This window comes from Fringilla coelebs, assembly GCF_963513975.1.
Source record: "Fringilla coelebs genome assembly, chromosome: 2".
In the NCBI taxonomy this organism is placed as follows: Eukaryota; Metazoa; Chordata; class Aves; order Passeriformes; family Fringillidae; genus Fringilla; species Fringilla coelebs.
The window spans coordinates 19,574,825-19,593,867 of record NC_140029.1 but is presented as its reverse complement, the minus strand read 5'-3'; the positions used below and the strand labels follow the sequence as shown (position 1 = coordinate 19,593,867).

The 19,043-nt window shown below is 41.1% G+C and overlaps 1 protein-coding gene across 3 annotated transcripts in view; it reads left to right on the top strand.

The window, feature by feature from the left end:
- The window catches only part of FRMPD4 (FERM and PDZ domain containing 4), a gene marked incomplete at both ends in the record, with an annotated part of 393,220 nt that overhangs the window by 85,107 nt on the left and 289,070 nt on the right, over nucleotides 1–19,043 (top strand). For 2 of the 3 annotated variants that reach the window (XM_084201309.1, XM_084201308.1), the window contains one exon: nucleotides 15,116–15,156. The exons of the other annotated variant lie outside the window; for it this stretch is intronic. In XM_084201309.1, coding sequence (XP_084057435.1) covers nucleotides 15,116–15,156 — 41 coding nt within the window. Of the gene's footprint in view, nucleotides 1–15,115; nucleotides 15,157–19,043 lie in introns of those variants that run through there. 3 annotated transcript variants of the gene reach the window in all.

Sequence of the window (19,043 nt, the reverse complement as noted above, 5' to 3'; positions counted from 1 at the left end):
GAAAAAAAATCTAAAAAAAATCTAAACCCCAAGGTATCAGGAGACTTTGGCCTTTTTCAGAGATCTGCTTGGAAGAATGCCATGCAATATGTCCCTGGAGAAAAGAGGGGTCAGGGAGAGCTGGTTCATTATCAAGGATCACTTCTTCCATCCTCAGGGGTGGTCCATACTAATGAGCAGGAAATCAAGCAGAAGCAGTAGGAGGCCTGCATGGTTAAACAAGGAGCTCCTGACTCAACTCAGACATTAAAAGGAAACATACAGGAGGGGGAAGCAGGGATTTCAATGACATTTATGAGAGAACTCATCAAATATCAACAGTCTCAGTTTCCTAAAGAAAACTTGGTAGGGGACAGGACAAGGAATTTTAATTACAGAGAGCAGAAAAACAATGCAGTCTATGCATTTCATATGGCATTACCTACAGATCTGAGCAGGTTTCATTCTAACTCTGAGAGAGAGTAACTTTTAAGGAATAAGAGACTTACCATCCATTGGGACAAAAAGTGATCTGTGTTGCTGGTATTTTAGATGATGTCCCATAATTTTCCCAGTGCCTTTATATGGATATTGAAAGGAAAGAGTGATTGATGCAGAACTGGAGGGTCTTCATATCTTTGGCAAGTAAGACAAAGCAGGCCATCAGCCCTCTGATTGCATTTTGTACAGTGGATATTTTCCAGCTCAGTGCTTAACCATTAACTTCTCAAGGTAAAATGACTACTCAGCGCACTGAATATATTGAACATTGTAGAAAGACACAGGAACCTTTAAATGGGCCAGAGTGGGTCATCCATCACTCCAGCCAATGGTGTGTCTATTCCAAATTCTGTCTGCCTGATATTCAGCTGGAAGGAGTCCCTGAACCAGGTGGTAAATAACTTGGCTGTGCACAAACACAAATCAAAAGTGGTGTGGAGGCAGAGGTGGTGGAATAATGGTAAACAGCATCTAAAAAAATTTTAAAAATTTGCATTACTAAGTCTGCATTCTCAAAGCTCTCTTCCCCCCCCCATCCCTTTTTTTTTTTAATATAGAACTTGATGTCTACCACTTCACTGATGCCTGGGGCCAGAAATCTATGGAGAAAATCTGGTACTCAAAATACAAAAAAACCTATCTTCATTTTGCAAAGTTTCTGACCAGACACAGTGAAAAATAGCAAATACAGTCAATAAAAAAATACATATACTTTAGCACTTCCCTGATCTGCAAGGAAAATTTATGGGCTTCAGTTTAAAAGATGGTGTAGAAGAATTTCTTGGACTATAAAACTTTAAAAGGAGGATTGTTTATATGTTCCTTGAAGACATAACCACTTCTGCTTCATATAAATATATATACCTATATATCCACACACACACAAAGATTTATAAAGGTGATATAGTTAGGTAGTATTACAGTAAGCAGCAGTGATCAATGCACCACAAAGACATAAAGTTTGTGCTAATGGGTTTTTGATGTTGCTGGAAAAAAACCCAGGAGTGATAATATTAGCCAGATGATTCAAAAAATGTATTAAAAATAACACTAATGAAAGGTCAAAACATTGCAAAAGGAACATTGCAAAGCTCTTGGAAAGAGTTCTGGGACTCTCAAGGCCTCAGATGACTCTTGGGGATTATCAAAAAGGATCAGTCTTACTCATCCTTGAGTATGTGGAATGAGTAAAATAGCTTTGCTGCCCACTTTCACAGTATATTTTTTAAGGTCAAGTAGAATCAGAAAATGTTAGAGGACCACAGAAACACACCCTTCAAAACAGACTTAAGAGCTTCCCGACTTCAAAACTTTTATTAGCAGCAACATTCACCAGGCTGCAAACCACAATTCCATCCACTGTGCTCCTTACTTTCAGACTTAGTGTGTCCAGAACTAGTAGATAAATTCATTTCATGGCCACAGATATGGCTTCCCAAAACTAAAAAATTGAGGTCTGCAGTGTACATCTAATGTTCTCAATGCTCTTATGATTTTTTTTCAGCAGCAAAGCCTCACATCTTTCAACCACTCTAATTTATCAGACACTGCCATTAAATTATTACGTCTTTAGAGATCTACATGTGATACAGGCTAATGCCAGAATTTATCAAACTTTAAACCAACGAAGGAACTAATTGGAATTGCTGTGTTTACACTAAAAATAATCATAACCCTAGCTAAACAGCACAACCCTAGAATAATAGAGAACTATTGTGTAGTGAGTATGCTCATATCCCTGTTACAGCAGTTTTATTACAGTCTTCTTTAGGTGGCGTTTGTTTGAATTATTTGAAAGTAAATATGAAGAGGGATAAGGGGCTATGAGAGTATTCATAAAGTATTTTCTTGAAATATTACTCACAATATTACTCTCCTCTTGTGTCTGTCTTTATCTGGTGAATTTAAAATGTCACTTTTTATATATTTTTTAAATTAATTTATAGAAAGCCTTTTGATACACTAAAATATGACAAAAATTCTCAATGTTACAATACTAAGCTTAAATTTAAAGGATATTATATTTTTAGTGTTTTTAAATCACATTGGTCTAAAACAAATATGCAATATCTCTCTAATCATCCTCTTACAGTTACAGAGAAAAAAAGTAAAAATAATCCCAGTGACTCCAACTGCTTTTCTTACAAACTATCCTATAATTTGAAGAAAAATAATGAAACTACATAAAGCTGGTTTTAATGGGATTTTGGAAATTTTTGTGTTCTTACTGAGGCAATTGACTATCAAAGCCAACTCCTGAAAATGTGCATTGTTCAGTAAATTTTTATTTTATTCAGAGTAGGATGGTGTGAAAAATATCAGCCATGGAAAATAACAGTCAGAGTCAACAGAGATCTAATTACAATGTCAAAACAAAACATCTTTCATGTAAATTATGCTAGCAACAAAATATAAATTATGGCCATAGAAATGAATGGAGAAATTCTTAATCAATTAATATAGAATATAGATTTTTTTGTCTCTGTTGAATCAGCATATAACTTTAATAAATGCTATTTCTAGCCTTAAATTGGCATGCAGTTACCAGTCCACTGCTTCTGGAACAAATAAACTCCAGAAGATTACCTGTAATGTTTGAAATTCAGCCTGGGTATTTCAGGAGGCAAATTGACTTGGATCCTTCACCTCAAAAGTCTTATATTTATTCCTGCAAGTTGCAGAACAATTCAAAGTAATCAGGGTGATAAAAGCAGTGAAATCTCATTTTCCTGAAAGCTTTTACTGTTCTTATTGCAGTGTGTTAGTGTTCTCAGTCCAGTGTATTTTGAAGTTAATTGTAAATTGGAAGGTTTTCAGGTAGATGCTAAGAATGTCTGAATAGGGCTATAGCAGCATATGCCCTTTTTGGTGAACCTTTTAAACACCAGATACACAATTAATGCATACAAACTCATAAAAGCTGCAGACTAAATGAGTGAAGTCAGAAAATCAATTATAGAACAACAACATTTTTTTTTCCTTTTAAAAAACTTATGGCCTACTGTCACCCGTTCTATTTAAGATTTATACCAACACCCTTAGCACCTCAAAGCCATCACGATTAATAAAACAGATTTTTCAAAATCTGTTTCATATTGCTTCCTCAATCTGCTGAGTTTCTGTCCACCTCAGTGACCTAAAATTTCTGACTGACAGATTCCAAACCCTGCAGAATGATCACTTATGATTTCATATGAATAACTTAGAACTAGAAACAGATATTGTACCTCAAATAGGGTGTAAAATTCTGTAAAATGTTTGTGTCCAGTTCTGGCAACTGGTAAGGTACAATGGCTATATGCCTGCATTGCTCTTATGGACAGACAAAATATTTTTGTATTTTGGAGGGCTTTACACTTGTATGAATATTATTTTCCCTTTCATTCTAAGGACTGTGCTTTGTAGCTAGGCAACCATGCTGTAGAGCATTATAGTATAATATTTTTTAATTCTCTAAAAATGATATAGTTATTTGTCCACATTGTTCTCTAAATTTTTCTATAATGCTGCATAAACACACAAATCATGGGTTTGTGCCTTTGCACTTTATTGCCTTTAATGATTATATTTACCTATATTGTGGGTCATCTTCAGAGCTTATTTCTGCCTTCATTCCTTGTTAGCAATTACCAGTCATTCCTTTTTCCACTCTGTGGGAGTGGATCCAAACCAAAAATATGATCAATTGTTCCTCTGTCCCAATGATTCTTTTGTGCAGGACTCTGTGGTGCTCAGCTTGGCCATTACTCCTTTTCATCTACAAGGTCATGACTGTTTTAAGCTCTCTTGGCACCAGTGAGCACCGCAACTTTTAACTTGGTGATCTCTCATCTAAGCAGTACTAAGGGCTTTGAGTTTTCCCACTCAAAGTGGGACAAAATTGAGATTTAAGTGAGAATTTCTGTACCATATTTATTGCAAAAGATAAAGATACTGTCAGGCTTCTAATGACAGAATTTGTATCTGTTCCTCTACATTATGAATTTCATTATGAAGAAGTAAACGAAAAATTGCAGAGGATTAATCAGTGGCAGAGGACAGCAGGATTTTGCAGTCTCTTGTGGGAAGAGCAGAGTGGGATGAAACTGGATGTATGGAATCAACACGGTATGAATGTAATATTACTGTCACCTCTGGCATTGCTGTCTCTTCTTTGTCTTGGACCAATATGAGTCTCTCAAAGCTAAGACCAAGAAGCCTCCATTGAGAAGTATGGCTGCCCACTTATTTTGATGGTCTTGGGATGAGTGTGACTTCAACTTTGCACTCAGTACCCTTATGCAAAAAGCCTGGCCCTAGATTAAATTCAAAGTGTCATTTTTGACATTAAAAAATCCTTTAATGGGCAGTCATTTAAACCCTGGTGACATGACTCTTAATTACAAGAGAATCAAGATTATACCAAATTACACTGAAATACAATACACAATTTGTGGTGAATATTTAGCTTTGGGCTTCAGAGCTCATACACATCCTCTTTTGAGCACCGGGATGGGATTGTGTGCCACAATACCAGAAAGATATAAAGCTATTGGAGAGTGCAAAGGAGGGCAACAAAAGATGGTGAAGGGTCTCAAGGGGAAGCCGTGTGAGGAGCAGCTGAGAGCACTGGGTCTGTTCAGCCTGGAGGGGACTGAGCAGAGACCCCACTGCAGTTACAATCTCCTCATGAGGGGAGCAGGAGGGGCAGACCCTGATCTCTGCTCTGTGGTGACCAGCGGCAGGACCCAAGGGAATGACCTGAAGTTGTACCAGGGGAGGTTTAGGTTGGATATCAGGAAAAGGTTCTTCACCCAGAGGGTGGCTGGGCACTGGAACAGGCTCCCCAGGGAAATGGTCACAGCATCAAGCCCGACAGAGTTCAAGAAGCATTTGGCCAATACTGTTGGACACATGTGACTCTTGAAGATGGTCCTGCACAGGGGCTGGAGTTGGACTTGATGATCTTTGTGGGTCCCTTCCAGCCCAGCATATTTTGTGATTTAGTATAACTACTTCTTTTAACACAGCTGGCAGGACCACAGATCTCTGTTCCTTTCTCTTTACTCTGGCGATTGGTGCAAGCTTACCTTGACACAGACACTACCTGAGAGATCCAATTCAGGAGCACAAGCAGTGGTGCAGAGTTGAAACCCCCACCTCTAAATTCTCCCACTTCTCTCCAAAAAAACCAAGACACAAGCTGAACAACCAGTCAGACCTTAGACGGACAGAACTGCACTCAGAAAATGCTTGCAGTCAGTCTCCACTGCCTTCACAGGGAGAACTGCTCAGAAGTGGTAAGGTGACTTTCAGGTAAGCAGAGTTTGTTCCTCCCAAATGCAAACGTCTTAAGCAGGAAGTTGATGGGTGTAGTCATGGCCCCTGCAGTGGGGTTCTATTAATCTTCCTGCTTCAATGGCTTTTTGACAATTTGGCCATTCATCTGGCAGAGACATAGGAGAAGTGGGCCCTGGAGGACAGCCAGCATTGTGGAGTTGACCTGATGGATAACCAGAATAATAATTCAAGTGGATGGTCTGACACAACTAAATATGTATTTTTAATTTCATGTGTTTCACAACTTCCAAAATCCTGACATGTTTTCAAACTGCACTAGGCCAAAAGAGTCTTGAGGAATTGTTACACCAGATGTTGTGCATCTTCTCCTAGATGTGTTTCTTGAGGCACTCTGAAAAGACTGGATTCTCAATGACTGGGGCTGACTTGGCTTGGAATTTCATGGGCATCTGATTTACTTTCCCTTAGTGTATGCTGTGCTTTGTTTAAGAGGGACCTTGGAGCAAGGGGAGGTTGTTCCTTCCCCAAGGGGCACTGAGGGGTGCTCAATGAGAGAAGGATCAGGAGACTGCAGGTGCACAAAGGTAAGTTATAGAAGGGGGTCTTGACATCACGCATAGAAGACGAAAACAAAGATGACAGAGCAGGCCAGCAGGCTTTGGAGGGAGAGGGAGGAATTTCTAGAGGACTAGAGCAGACAAAGCAGGATTTCTATCCAATCAGAAATCTGTAAAGTTAGCTGGAATCATGGACTACCCTTCAAAACACACTGGATTTGTACAAACTCTGTAGAGAATTCAATTTCTCTTTATGTCCTCTTTTTGTCCTTTTTAAAAGCTAAGATTTGGGGTTTCAGTTTTCGTTCAGATGAAACTTGTATTTCTGAGTAATGAAATGCAGATATGCAATAACCTAACTTTGAAAGAATCATCCAGGGGGAAAAAGTGCTTTGGCATATTGTAAACAAATAATTGTACTATTCTCAGCAGAGAAATACAAGAAGGCTTTAATAGGACATTTATATCATCTTAAAACCACCCATAAGGTACTCACTGGACTGATTTAAATCTACAGTCACAAAAGTATTTCATGGAACATAAAGTGAGCAGCCCCTTTCCTCACCTCTTTCTTACTGCTTCACTGCAAGTGAAAGGAAAAATCTCACATAGCTCTGTGTTCCTTGCTGCATGAAGCCAGCAAGCTTCCTGACAGTTTCACTGATATTATTCTGGCTGCTAAGCTCCGACATAGTTCTGAACCCCAGGCATTTTATGAGGCCTGCTGTGATTTGAAAATACCAACGCCGATGTTTACATGGAACAAGTCCTGGTTTTTTGAATTTGACTAAAATACCATTCACCTGCAGCTGCAGAAACTCAAGCAATGGGTTGGGCAGTGGGAACAATTTTCCCAAGGGCTTTGTGGAAATTGCGCCATGTTTCTTTTTTGCAAGAGCTAGGAATATCTGTTAAGTATGTTACTGCTCTTTCATTAAATGGAATCACTTTAAATTCCTTTATTATTATTGCATTTGGATGTAAAATACATATCTGTAGAAGATCTGGGTGCACATTACAAAATTTAGATCAGAATTAGGCAACCATTTCTGTGACAACCCCCACATAGCACCAAAATAGCTGCTCTGAAAAGAAGTGATATGAGGCACATGATTAAATGTCAGTGAATTCTAAAGACTGTTTCTACTAGGGAGCACAAAGAAAGTGATCTTGCATTGTGCTCTAAAATGTCTCTACCCTGTAAGCTGATCTGCACAGACTGATGGCTCTTATGTTGTGTGTTGGCTCTTTGACTCATTTTTGACTCCAGAAGGTGTGCATGTCCATTTGTGCGGTCAAGGTGCATGATCTAGGCAGAACAGCATGCCCTGGAGGATGCTCTGCAGTCCGTCTCGCTGCTTTAAACCTCAGGGTTTGCATGCTGCAAAGGGGGAAGGGTAAAACAGGTCTGAGATAATGAGTATGGAGACAAAACAGGTTATGAATTTCACCCAGACTAGAACTGGTAGCCAAAGAAGTGAGAACAGGTGTGAAGCTCTCTTGTCAATGTTTCTTGATGATCTGGGCAAACAGAAAACATGGCACAAGAGCTTTGCACACAGGTTACTCAGGCACGTGGCAGGCCACTTGCTGATGGGGATTGGAAAGCTGGTTTTCTATTTCCTCCTAGCTGAAAGCATTAGGCTTGTACATTGTAGTAAGGAAATAGTTTTCTAAATGCACTGTATTTACAGGATAACTTTAATCAACTGCAGTACATTTCTAAAAATTGCACATACTTTCTTAAGAAACTTACGTGAACTTTATGGCATGTTCTTGTCCCTTTCAGCTTTGCAGTCCCTGCTGGTCTTTCCCCATACCATATCCCCAAGATAGTTACTCTCCAGTATTTCTTGTTAAGACACATTAGGGATTCATTTTCTGTTCTAGAAGCACTACAGAGCCTGAACAAAAATCAAAATCCTTAGTGACACTCACCAGTGGTCACTTGAATAAACAGAAGTGTCTCGAGCAAGACTCCTTATCAAGTTTCTTAGTATGCTGAGCATACAATCTGAGTAACTCTCTTACTGACAGATTTGCAGTCTTCTCTTCTGCCTGCAAAAAACAGCATTCTTAGCGCAAGCCACATGAAACAGTTGCCTGGACACACCTTGCAAACCCAGATTTACACTGAGAAGAGCCCCTGAAGTACAGAGTGGCTGTCCTGCTGATGCTGTGGTCAGGAAGAGCAGCTGCAGCGTGCTGTAACTTACTTTAGCTGAGAGTAATTCCTCTGCCTGAGACCTCACTTATAATTCACAGGCCTAGATGTATTAAACCTGCAATTAAGATCAAAAGAACACATTGTAGTGGATAAAATATGGGGTGTGTGATCTTTCAAACTACAGGCTGGAAATTTTATGACAACATGTTTTGTCTCTTCACATACTTAGGCAACTTTGTATAAGCTGCTTGGTTTTTAAAAGTACCTAGCAATCTCTTTTTCATTTGTGAATGTTTAGTATTACTGACAAGTAGGCCACCTATGTGCAAGTGCCTAAATATGGACTGAGAAAACTAGGTTTTGGCACCCAGATACAAATGCTGTGTCTGTGAAGTTTCTGCTCTTTGGGAAAATCTCTTTTTTTTTGCTTTTTTTTCTTCTCTCTCTCCTCTGACTCTGAGCTATTTTGCACCTGTGACATTGCATTTTTTCCCCCTCTTTGCTGAGATGTTTGCATATACCTGAATGAACACAGAACAAAAGTTTACAGTATTTCTTAAGTTTCACCATAATATCCCATTCTAACACAGAAAAAAAAACAAATACAGACAAGTTGGCAAATTTTTAATCCATAACTAAAATAAGAATCTGCTACTGGGAAGAATAATAAATATTTTAAACTTCAGACTACAAACAAAAACAAAGGCTTCCTTCCCCAGTACAATTCCACCACAACAATCTTGCCCTTGGTTTGATGATATCGTAAAAAAAAAAATTGAATATGCCTCTGATTTTTAAAATTCAGCACATATTTGATCATTTTAATCACAGATAGTACTAGAAGGACTTCAGTGGTATTCCTGCTTTTTAACATTTTATTAATTTAGAAGTTCATACTTTGATCATTTTCTCTGAAGTTGCCACAAAATTTTCATTCTGCAATCAGTTTTGGCTAAAGTATGAGAAAAACCCTGATGGCAGAATCAGGATTGCCTTTCAGAAAGAGGGTGAATGAGGTTTTACTTTTCCTCAATTTTCATTTTATTGTAAATGAATTTTAAGCACAAGTACTTGCACATTAGCATTTCAAATTTCTTTTTTTCTGATTCATCTCTATACATTTTCTTATGATTTGTGAAGTCATATTTATTCAACCAACACTTAAACACGTGCTTAACTTCGTGATTGTTTCAAGTTATATTTTAGATTAAGTGAAGCCATGAATAGGGCTGATTATAAGAATATCTACCATTTTCTTGAATTGGGTCCATTTGTCAGTAAAAGAGTAACTGTAGATAACAGTCCTTTCCATATTCTGATTTGAATATTTCATACATACCCATTCCAGAAAAGTGAATCCTTTTTAATAAAGATAATTTCATTTTAAAATAACTAATGCATTAGCATTGTCTTATTCATCAAAGTAGAAAATGTTGTCTAAGGTTCTCTTCCTTATCTTGACCTCATCTGAGTATTGCAGCATAGACAAATATTCTATTTAATGGTGTTTTTCTAATGCTACAGGCTCAATATACTGCAAAAGTTTTCAGTTCATAATAGCAATCAGTAGTTTTTGTTAACTGTCCTGATAAATATAGGTTTGACTACATATGTGTGGCTTCAGCAGAATTGTTGCATCAGTTGCAATATTCTTGCTTATGTTGTTCTATGCAATTCAGTATCCTTTAGGCTTCTAGATTCTTTTCTTAATTGGCAAGAAAGAAAATCTTATCTGCTATTTAAATTTTCTATCTATTACCTAATTTTGCACTTTGACATACCATGTCCACCACACTAAATTACTCAGCAAAATTGAAAATATACAGAGTTTAGCACTCTGTATGGGTCAATTATAAAATAGGCCTGAAAAAAGCTCTATTTGACACAGGTGCCAAAAATGACAGGTAGAATCTGCTGCACAGATCCAACGTAAGCAGAGGAACTTCTTGATAATGCTGTAAATACAGACATGGAGAAAATCTGTAATGATTACAATGTTTTTATGTAGAACTGTATCGTGTTGGTAAGCACCAGGATATAGAAATGTATTCTACAAAATGCCTGTTTCGAAGGCTCAAGGCTGAAAAAAAAGAATGTAACAGTTTAAAATACAAGTACCCAGAGTATTACAGGACTTACTACATGACAGAATCATTACCAACTATCTTTAGAAATAACAATCAATAAGTAGGAGATCACAATGACAAAATATCTTCCCTTAAAACTTTGCATCACCAGCTATGTATTAACACCGCCTTACTCAATGGATTTTATTATCACATTTCTTTACACATTGTTGCCATTTGGATATGAGTAATATCAAGCACTGCAGAAAAATCATAGAACCTTCAGCTCTTATCTAAAAAAAAAATTCCAATTTGATGACTTTTAAACCATTTTGAAGATGAGACACAGCACTTTAAAGTATCTTTTAAAAGATTCCAAATCACTAAAAATCCTACTTGACTAGTCTCAAAAAAATTATAGTGGTGAGTTTTTAATTCACTTGGAGAAAAACTTGTGAGACCTACAGAAGTATTTAAATATTATGTGCTTGGTTTAGGATTCTACCTGTCTTCATTTAAATTATCTGGGATCAAACTTTATGCATCCTATAAATGACACAAGATGCTACTGGTCCAGCTACAGGGCTAAATGTTTGTGCTGCTTGGTATCCAGGCAATCCCAAAGCATCTTCTTCTGGGGATTATTTAGTGCCTCAGAAGAAAAAATAAAAAACCTTTGAACTCAGGAACAAAAACATAAGTGTTTCTTCATGTCAGTTGTAAAGATATACACAATGCATCTTCATAGCAGATTCTCTAGGACTAAAACAACAGGGTTTTCAAAAAAATTAAGTCTTTACAGTGACTGGTTTTACACATTACTTGGTTTTAAAGTTTAGATAGTATAGCTTTCCTGTCTGCATTACATATGTCTGCCATTTCCTTCAGAAGAGGGAGCATCATAAAATGACACAGATTTCCTTCTCTAAAAATGCCTATGAAACTGCCATACTATATGAATTTAAGGCTTTTACTGGCCCACAGTCTACACAAGGATATCTGTGATTACACAAAGCATTAGTATTAAGTGTCCTAATTTGATTACTCTGGCCAGGCATAATAAAAAGACGATAGTGCACGGTAACAAAGCATCCTCAAAAAGCTATATTTACTATCTAAAAAAAAAAAGGTAAAAAGCCAGGTAAGAATTCAGCCAGGAAGGGATGTCAGATTCTTACTTTCAGATTAGAAATGTTCATGTTCAATTATTATTTGTTACTGAGATACTGAGTACGTGTTGGTTTGCTGTCTCTGGCTGCCTGTTCTCATTCAGTGTTTACATGTACCTTTGTCACATTCAAATGGGTTTTACTTCACCTGACTTCAGTCATCTGGAAGACAGTCCTCTAGTGAAAGGCAGGCATCTGTGCTGCCTCTCACTGGAGTTAACAAAGAAAATAAAGCACCTGCAAAAGGCAATTTATGTCACTTTTCCTAGAAAGAGATGGTTTGGAGTGCTAAGTACTGTGCACGACAGAGGTAGGGTATGACTAGCTGAGGCTGGATCCTGAAATTTTGGTAGCTATTGAGAAGAATCCCACTGTAGTAACTGAAAGGTATAAATGTATGTGCAAGAGTGCAGTCATGACATAGTCTAATTGATATTTCTGCAAATGAAGATAAAATACCAAAATATTATTTCAATGTACAGTTGATGTCTTCAAAGCCAGTCCAAACTACACATATCAACACTCACTCTTGAAACAGAACAACGCCCACCACTTCGCTTCTTTGGGTAGGCAAATTTTAATCTTTTACTATGAGACTGACAGTTTTGTATCCAGTTGCCATGACAGCAGAAGCCAAAGAACCATGAACCAAAGTTCACTCTCATACCCCAGCCTCCTTCCCCATGTGCGATTCTCACATTGCACAGCTCCAAAAGGTTATCAGCATTTAGCACAGTAGGAAGGGCACTTGCCCAGAGTCTCTTTTCATGTCTCACATCTGGGAGTATGGCTCCTATGATACTGCTATTAATGAACCTCCAGCAGGTTGGCTGGTCCAAGAGTATCTCCACAGGCATTCTGGAAGATTTGCAATGTCACAATAGCTTCTGCCTAGGAAAAAAAATATAAAAGTAACTATAAACACAGCAATATGGCATATATCTTTTTGGAAAGCTAAAGAAAGAGGAGATAATTTCAGCTTCATTTCAAATTTTAATGACTTTCACAAAGGCCTACCATTTTGGGTACACACCCTGTGTTTACAATACTGATGTTTATAAACAACGATCTTTTTTATCTCTTAGTCATTGTTTTGCTAGGCAAAATGTCTTCTTGTCATAAGACTGACTCTTCATTACCTTTAACACCCCTGCACCTGCTCTCATTTTTCATAAATGTACTTTTTGAATAAGCAGAGTATGGCATTTCTGATCTGATCTTATGCTTTCTGCTTTTCTACATATTGCTACTGAAAATACTTCAGCCAGCGTATCCTAGGATCACATTTGCCTTTCCACTGAAAGATCCTGAAACCACAGAAATTCCAGTGACCCCTTAGAATTTCTTCATTTTTCTGGCATTTACCACTATCCTCTAAGGCACCTTTATGTGAGAAGCCTTGGAGCATGAAGTGCTCAAGACGAGAACCTTGTTTGATATGGAACATATGTGCTTAATCTTATATATGCTGTATCATTTCATCAGTTTCAGTTATCTTTGTAGGATCTTGGCCTATCTCCTCACTCTATAAATAAATAATGACAGATTTATAAATAAATCAGTTTCTAACCAGCTGAAACTGTGTTATCTTTGTAACTTTTACCAATCAATAGAGCAGCATGAATGACAGGCACAGGTTCTGCAGTTTAAAAAAATATAGAATAACAATAAATAAATAGAGTACACGTAAGTACCACATAAATATTTTGATGCACTAGCATAAAATATTTCATATGGTGTTTCAGAATATGCCCAAGCCGTTTACATCTATGCTAGGCCAGGAAGTGCTTTTTAGCTAGCAGTTCAATGTTCTCACAATATAAATAGATGATCAATCATTCTTTGTTGCTATTGTTTTAAAGAATAGTTTGAAACCCAATGCACACTGTGTTAGTACTGCCTGTTCTTTTTGTTCTCTTATCAATACAAGTTTTAGTATTAAAAAAGTGCATTGTTTTCATCCAGCTGCAGGAGTATATGTGTTGAGCTCTACTGTTATTTTCTAAGTTCTTGGTTGGTGGGAGGGTGCACGTGCAAGCCTGCAGAAGAGACTGAAACTCTGTGAGGGCACAAAGTAAAGCACATATCAATCCATTCAGAGAACAAATACAAATGAAAACAATTAAGTGGAGAGAATCCACTCCCATACAGAGAATTACTGTATTACAGTGCAGAGTTTGTGTGGAGATGAATTTGAATTTCACCTGCCTTCCTGTTCTGCCCACTCAGAGGAAACTTATGGAGACCTGAAGTCCAGTGCCTCATTTAAAGCCTGAAGCAGGACATAAGTAAAAGGCAATGCATCTGTTCGTGTTCTTGTGTCAGGAGCCCTAGATTAATCATTTTTTCCACAAGATGTGGTATGAAGAATGCTTGACTTTAATTATGTTGCCACAAACCAGCCTTGTCATGCTCCTGCCACAACGGGGACGCCGTCCGTTCAGGTCTCTTTCCTGGCGTGTATAGGGAGATCACAGGATAGTACCAGCAGCCAGGCGGCGGATTTCAGCCCGGTGCCTGTCCTCGGTCCACCACTGATGAGCACTCAGTGCGAGGGCTGAAAGCCAAAAGGCCCTTCCTCACCCTCGGGGACTGCACGGAGCAGCGTGATCGTCGAAGCAAAGACGGCTCTCTGCTTTCCCAAGTTTTTGCTTTTGCAAGGCCCAGGGTGCTTCTCCCAGGCTGGGGAGATGTCGCCTCCTACTTACCAGGGCTCCCCTTCCCCTCTCGCTCAGCGTTCCGCTCCCTGCCCCGCGGAACCGCAGCCGTGCCCCTCACACCCGGACCCCTCGCCCTCCTTCCCCGGCACCGCGGCTCCGGGAGGCCCTGTGGGGAGCGCTGAGCTCGGCCCGGCGCCCGCAGCGCCGCCTCGGGCTGGAGCGGCGATCAGCGCTCGCCCGGGCCGCCGCCCGCGCCCTGCGCTCGCCCAGCGGAGCGGACGCACGGCCGGCCAGAGGAGAAGGCACCGCGATACAGCCTGCGCTCTCCTCAGCACCCCCGCCGCCTCCCTCCTCTGGGCACTGCAGAGGGGCGGCGGAGCGCCGTCGCCTCCCCCTCCGCTCCCGGAGCGCGGGCTGCGGGCAGCGCTCCTGCCGGGCAGCCCCGGCGCCCGCTCCGCTCCGGACTTACCCCGGGAGAGCGCACGGCAGGCGGGGAGCGGGGCGGGGGGAGCGGGGGGAGGGCTGCGCGCAGATGAGCGCCGGTCCTGCGAGATGCTGCACGCCCAGCTCCCCGCCGGAGGGGGGTAGCAGCCGCTGTCTTCGCCGGCTCCTGCTTTTTTTGCAAGGGCTGTTGCTGCCGCTGGACGCAACCTTCTCCCGACATGGAGCTGCTGCCGCCGCCGCCGCTGCTGCTGGAGTGAGTGACTGTGACGGGCAGAGCTAGCCGGCCGCATGGATGGATGTGTTTAGCTTTGTGAAGATTGGGAAGCTCTCCGGGTAGGTGTTTGCCGCCACCGCCGCTGCTCCGCGAACCGCGGGCGTCCCGCGGCTGCGGGCGCTGCCCGTGCCCTGCGGGGGCAGGGAGGGATGGGGGCTGGGGGGGGCTGCCCGGCGTGGGGAGCGCCCGCGCCGCTCCCAACTTCTCTGGCAACGGGGCTCGGGCTCGGTGTCGGGGTGGGGCGGTGGGGGCTCGCTGTCCGTGGTATCTGCCCGGGCCGTGCCGATGTCCCTGCGCGGGATGGGTCATCCCCCTCTCCCTTGCGAAGGGACAATGAACTGCGGCCGCAGTTGCGCGAGAGCGGTGCCCTCCTTGAGACGTTGGCCAGAGCGGGCGGCCAGAGTGCTTCTGGAAATGCAAAAGCGGCGACAGGAGCCGGAGCCGGGCGCGGTGGCGGTGGCTGAGGGGTGTGTTGGTGTTCGGGGGGTGGTGGCCGCGGTGCGGGTATCGGTCATCTGCGGGAGCGGGGGGCGAACTTCCGAGGAGCCAGCAGCGCCTGGCCGGGCCGCGCCGCCGGGAAGGGTCTCGCCCTGCCCCTCCGCTCCGCTCCCGCGGTACCTCGGGCACACCGGCTCCCCCGGGAGCCGTATTTTTGGAGAAGTGGTGAAATCGTCGCCACTCGCATCGTTTGTGAGCGCTGCCCCTCCGCCGTTTCGCACGACGATGGGTGCAGGGGCGCGAGAGGATTTGGAGCCTTTTATCCCTTGCTTGTAAGGCTCGTACTCCTCGTTGTTTAAATGTGTGGTTGATTTGTATTGTTTTTCCCTATTTCTTTGTTTTCCGAATAAACCTTCTCTTGAATGGCCTCAGAGTTGTGGTCTCAGCCTGTGGACTGTTGCGTTCGCAGCCGGTTGCCAGGCCTGGAGCTGCATAGATAGATCAAGAGGCACAGCAGCCCCTGTTACAATGTTCCCACCGTAGTTAAGCGTAACTGGAGGTAGCCCTTCGCAGTTACACAGGGGATTGTGCTTTATCTCAAAGATGCAATATGAAAGTACTTGAGTCACATTTCTTTTTCAGGGTTCTGGTGTGGATAATCTTCCTAAAGGATTTAGCTTTGATCACTGTAACTAGGAGTGTTTCAAATTCTTATGATTCACTGGTTCCTACACCATAGTTACCATATCCTTTTCTGTTTATGAGGCACGTATGAGGCAGAAATTGGATGGTGTACAAAAGGGAGAAAGGCCTCGGTAAGGAAATAAAAAAAGGTGGCTGCTCCAGTGACGGTCAGGTAGGGAGCTTGTCAAAATGACAGATGGTCTGTAAAGAACAAATATTGCATGGCTAGAAGTTACAGAGTGCCACAGGTGCAGGCGCTGCCTTTATCCCCCAAAATTCCCACCATTGCACCTGGCTGTGATTACAGCTCTGCTTGTGGCATGCCAGCACAGAACAGCTGCTGTCATTCGAGCACATCATTGTCTCATCCTGCTCACAGCAATTTTACACCATGTGACAGTGACAATACAAGCAGCCCCCTCGGCTTGCCTTGGGTGGTGTTACTGGCTGATACCGCTAGAGCTGCAGCAGCAGGAACTACAGCAGAAACTTTGAGCAGAGGAAAAAATATGCTCACACAGATAAGGAATAGGTCATGTAGTATGATACTTATTTCCAGGTAACTGAATTGTGTGACCTTCTCCAATTTTTTTTGGAAATCATGTTTTAGAAAAAACTCCCAGGTCTTCACATCACACTTGGTCTAGAATCAAAGGCAGAGAAAGGGATGTGTCATTCACAAATTTTATTATGTCAGGTTCATGGCGATTGTTAGATGTATATATTGTAAGCCTGGGTCTTTCTTGGTGTGTACAAAATCTGTAGCTTTCTGCATACTTGAAGACAGAGCTAAGATTTGCATTTAAGTAAAGACAGATAATAGAAATTCTTCAGAAGAACCTGAAGGTTCCTTCTGAAATGAAATTGCAAGTTTTAAAGCTTGTATCTGCCTCTGCTTCATTTAAGGATGTGAAATACTTACAGACTGTTTATCTAGTAGATTGCAGTACATGATTTCTGTACTAAGCTACACTTTTTATTTCTAATTTTCCGGTTGTTAAAAGACATAATAGTTTACACAGGACTTGACTTTACTTGCTGTTACCTAGGTTACAGCCAGGTATCTATTGCAGTTTTATGAGAGCATCGTGAAGAAGACAGGTTCCAGTGTAAACCCCAGTTTTAGTCCCTTTGTGCATTTGGGTTGGAAAACTAGTTTGCCCAAAAATACTGGTTGTTTGCTGCTGGAAGGAAGGCCTTTCTGAAGAAAATATTTAACTGAGAATGTTATCTTACAGGCAGATTACCGACAGAAAGTTGTTTTGAACATGGCTGGTGCTGAATTTCTTTTAAATTTTATTTTGTTGTGCATTCAGGTCTCCTCATTTTAAGTTGCAAGTCTTTTACTACAGTTTTAGTCTGCAGCCTTGATTTTGCAGGCAGTGGCACACCTAAGCTCTGTTATACATGACTACTGGAAGGGATGCTTCCTAAAGCCATTATATGATTTTAATGGAACTGGTAAGAATTTAAATTTTGTCTCGATGAATGAACATAGAAAATTTTTTATCTGGAATAAGCTTAAGATGAGGTTTAAAGTCCTAGAAGGTGGCTACTGGATATAAAATTTTACATAGCATACATAATTTTTTATATTTTGATTATCTGTGTGGTTTTTTTATGTGGTACTTTTGTGTTTAGCGTCTTTTAGACACTCTGCTTCTACAATGGCTTCAACAATTGTCCATACTTGCTGGGTAAGTGGAAAATATGGGCATAATCTGGAAAAGGATTATGTGCAAAAATGAGAGAATGCCAAACTGGTTTTATGACAAATCTGCTCTCTGGTAATCTTGTCCCTTCCTTGACTTTGTAGGTCTGTCACATTGTGTACTATGCATAAACAGACATATGCTTCATGATAAAGTTTCTGTTGAAAGTTTGGAGATACCCATCAGACACTGAAACCAAAAATAGCATTCAAAAACAGTGATCACACTTTCCCTGACATAGCATCTCCTCCAATCCCGTTTTGGAAATTCACCGATCTGGTAATGGTCTGGAGTAAATGTTTTGGTATAAATCTTATGGTGTCATTCCCTGGAGGGAAAAACCACAAACAAACAACTGCCCTTTATTGTGATGAATGTCCAAGTGTAGAGAATGATTGACAAGTCTTGTTCAATGGATCAGTGCCCTGATGTGGAGCTGTACAAGGCAGGTGAATATTTCGGTACTGTGGGCAGCATCAGTAGGAATGGTGTGGTAGCATGTGTAATTTGGGATGGAGGATTAGTGCCATAGGTGAGGTGCATAGCTGACACTTGAGGCTGGTTCAGAAGTCTGTCTTGCCTGGTATTCTCTCCCAGTTGCTTTTAACAGCTGCTTGCAAAAACAGTAGGAGTGGTGATTCTTGAGACTAGGTATAGGCAGTGGAGGAAGGATGGTGCTGCTGTTCTGAACATGGAACTGTTTTCAGATCAAGGTAAATCTGAGAAAAGGGCACAGTGTCAAGTTTCTACTCAGTACCGGACAGATAAACAACGAAACAATAGGTCAGAATAGTGAGTGGAAGTTATTGAGAATTTAAGCTGTATTCATAGAATATATTTTTAGTTGGAGTTTTTTTTTTTTTTAATTGGGAATGACTGTTTTTGTGATGCCTGTTGTCCATTATATTTCAGAGCTTTCACAGAGGAGTTATAACTTTGATGTGGAAAGATGCTTGTCTGGATATCACCTGAATGTGACTGAGTGGGGCAGTGACCCTCCAGAGTTGGGATGGGATAATAAGCTCCTCTGCCCCGTTTGTAGCTTTGCCAGATAACACAGGGAGAAAATTACATGAGTGGCAGTCAGGTTCTAAGATGTGGCAATACTGCTG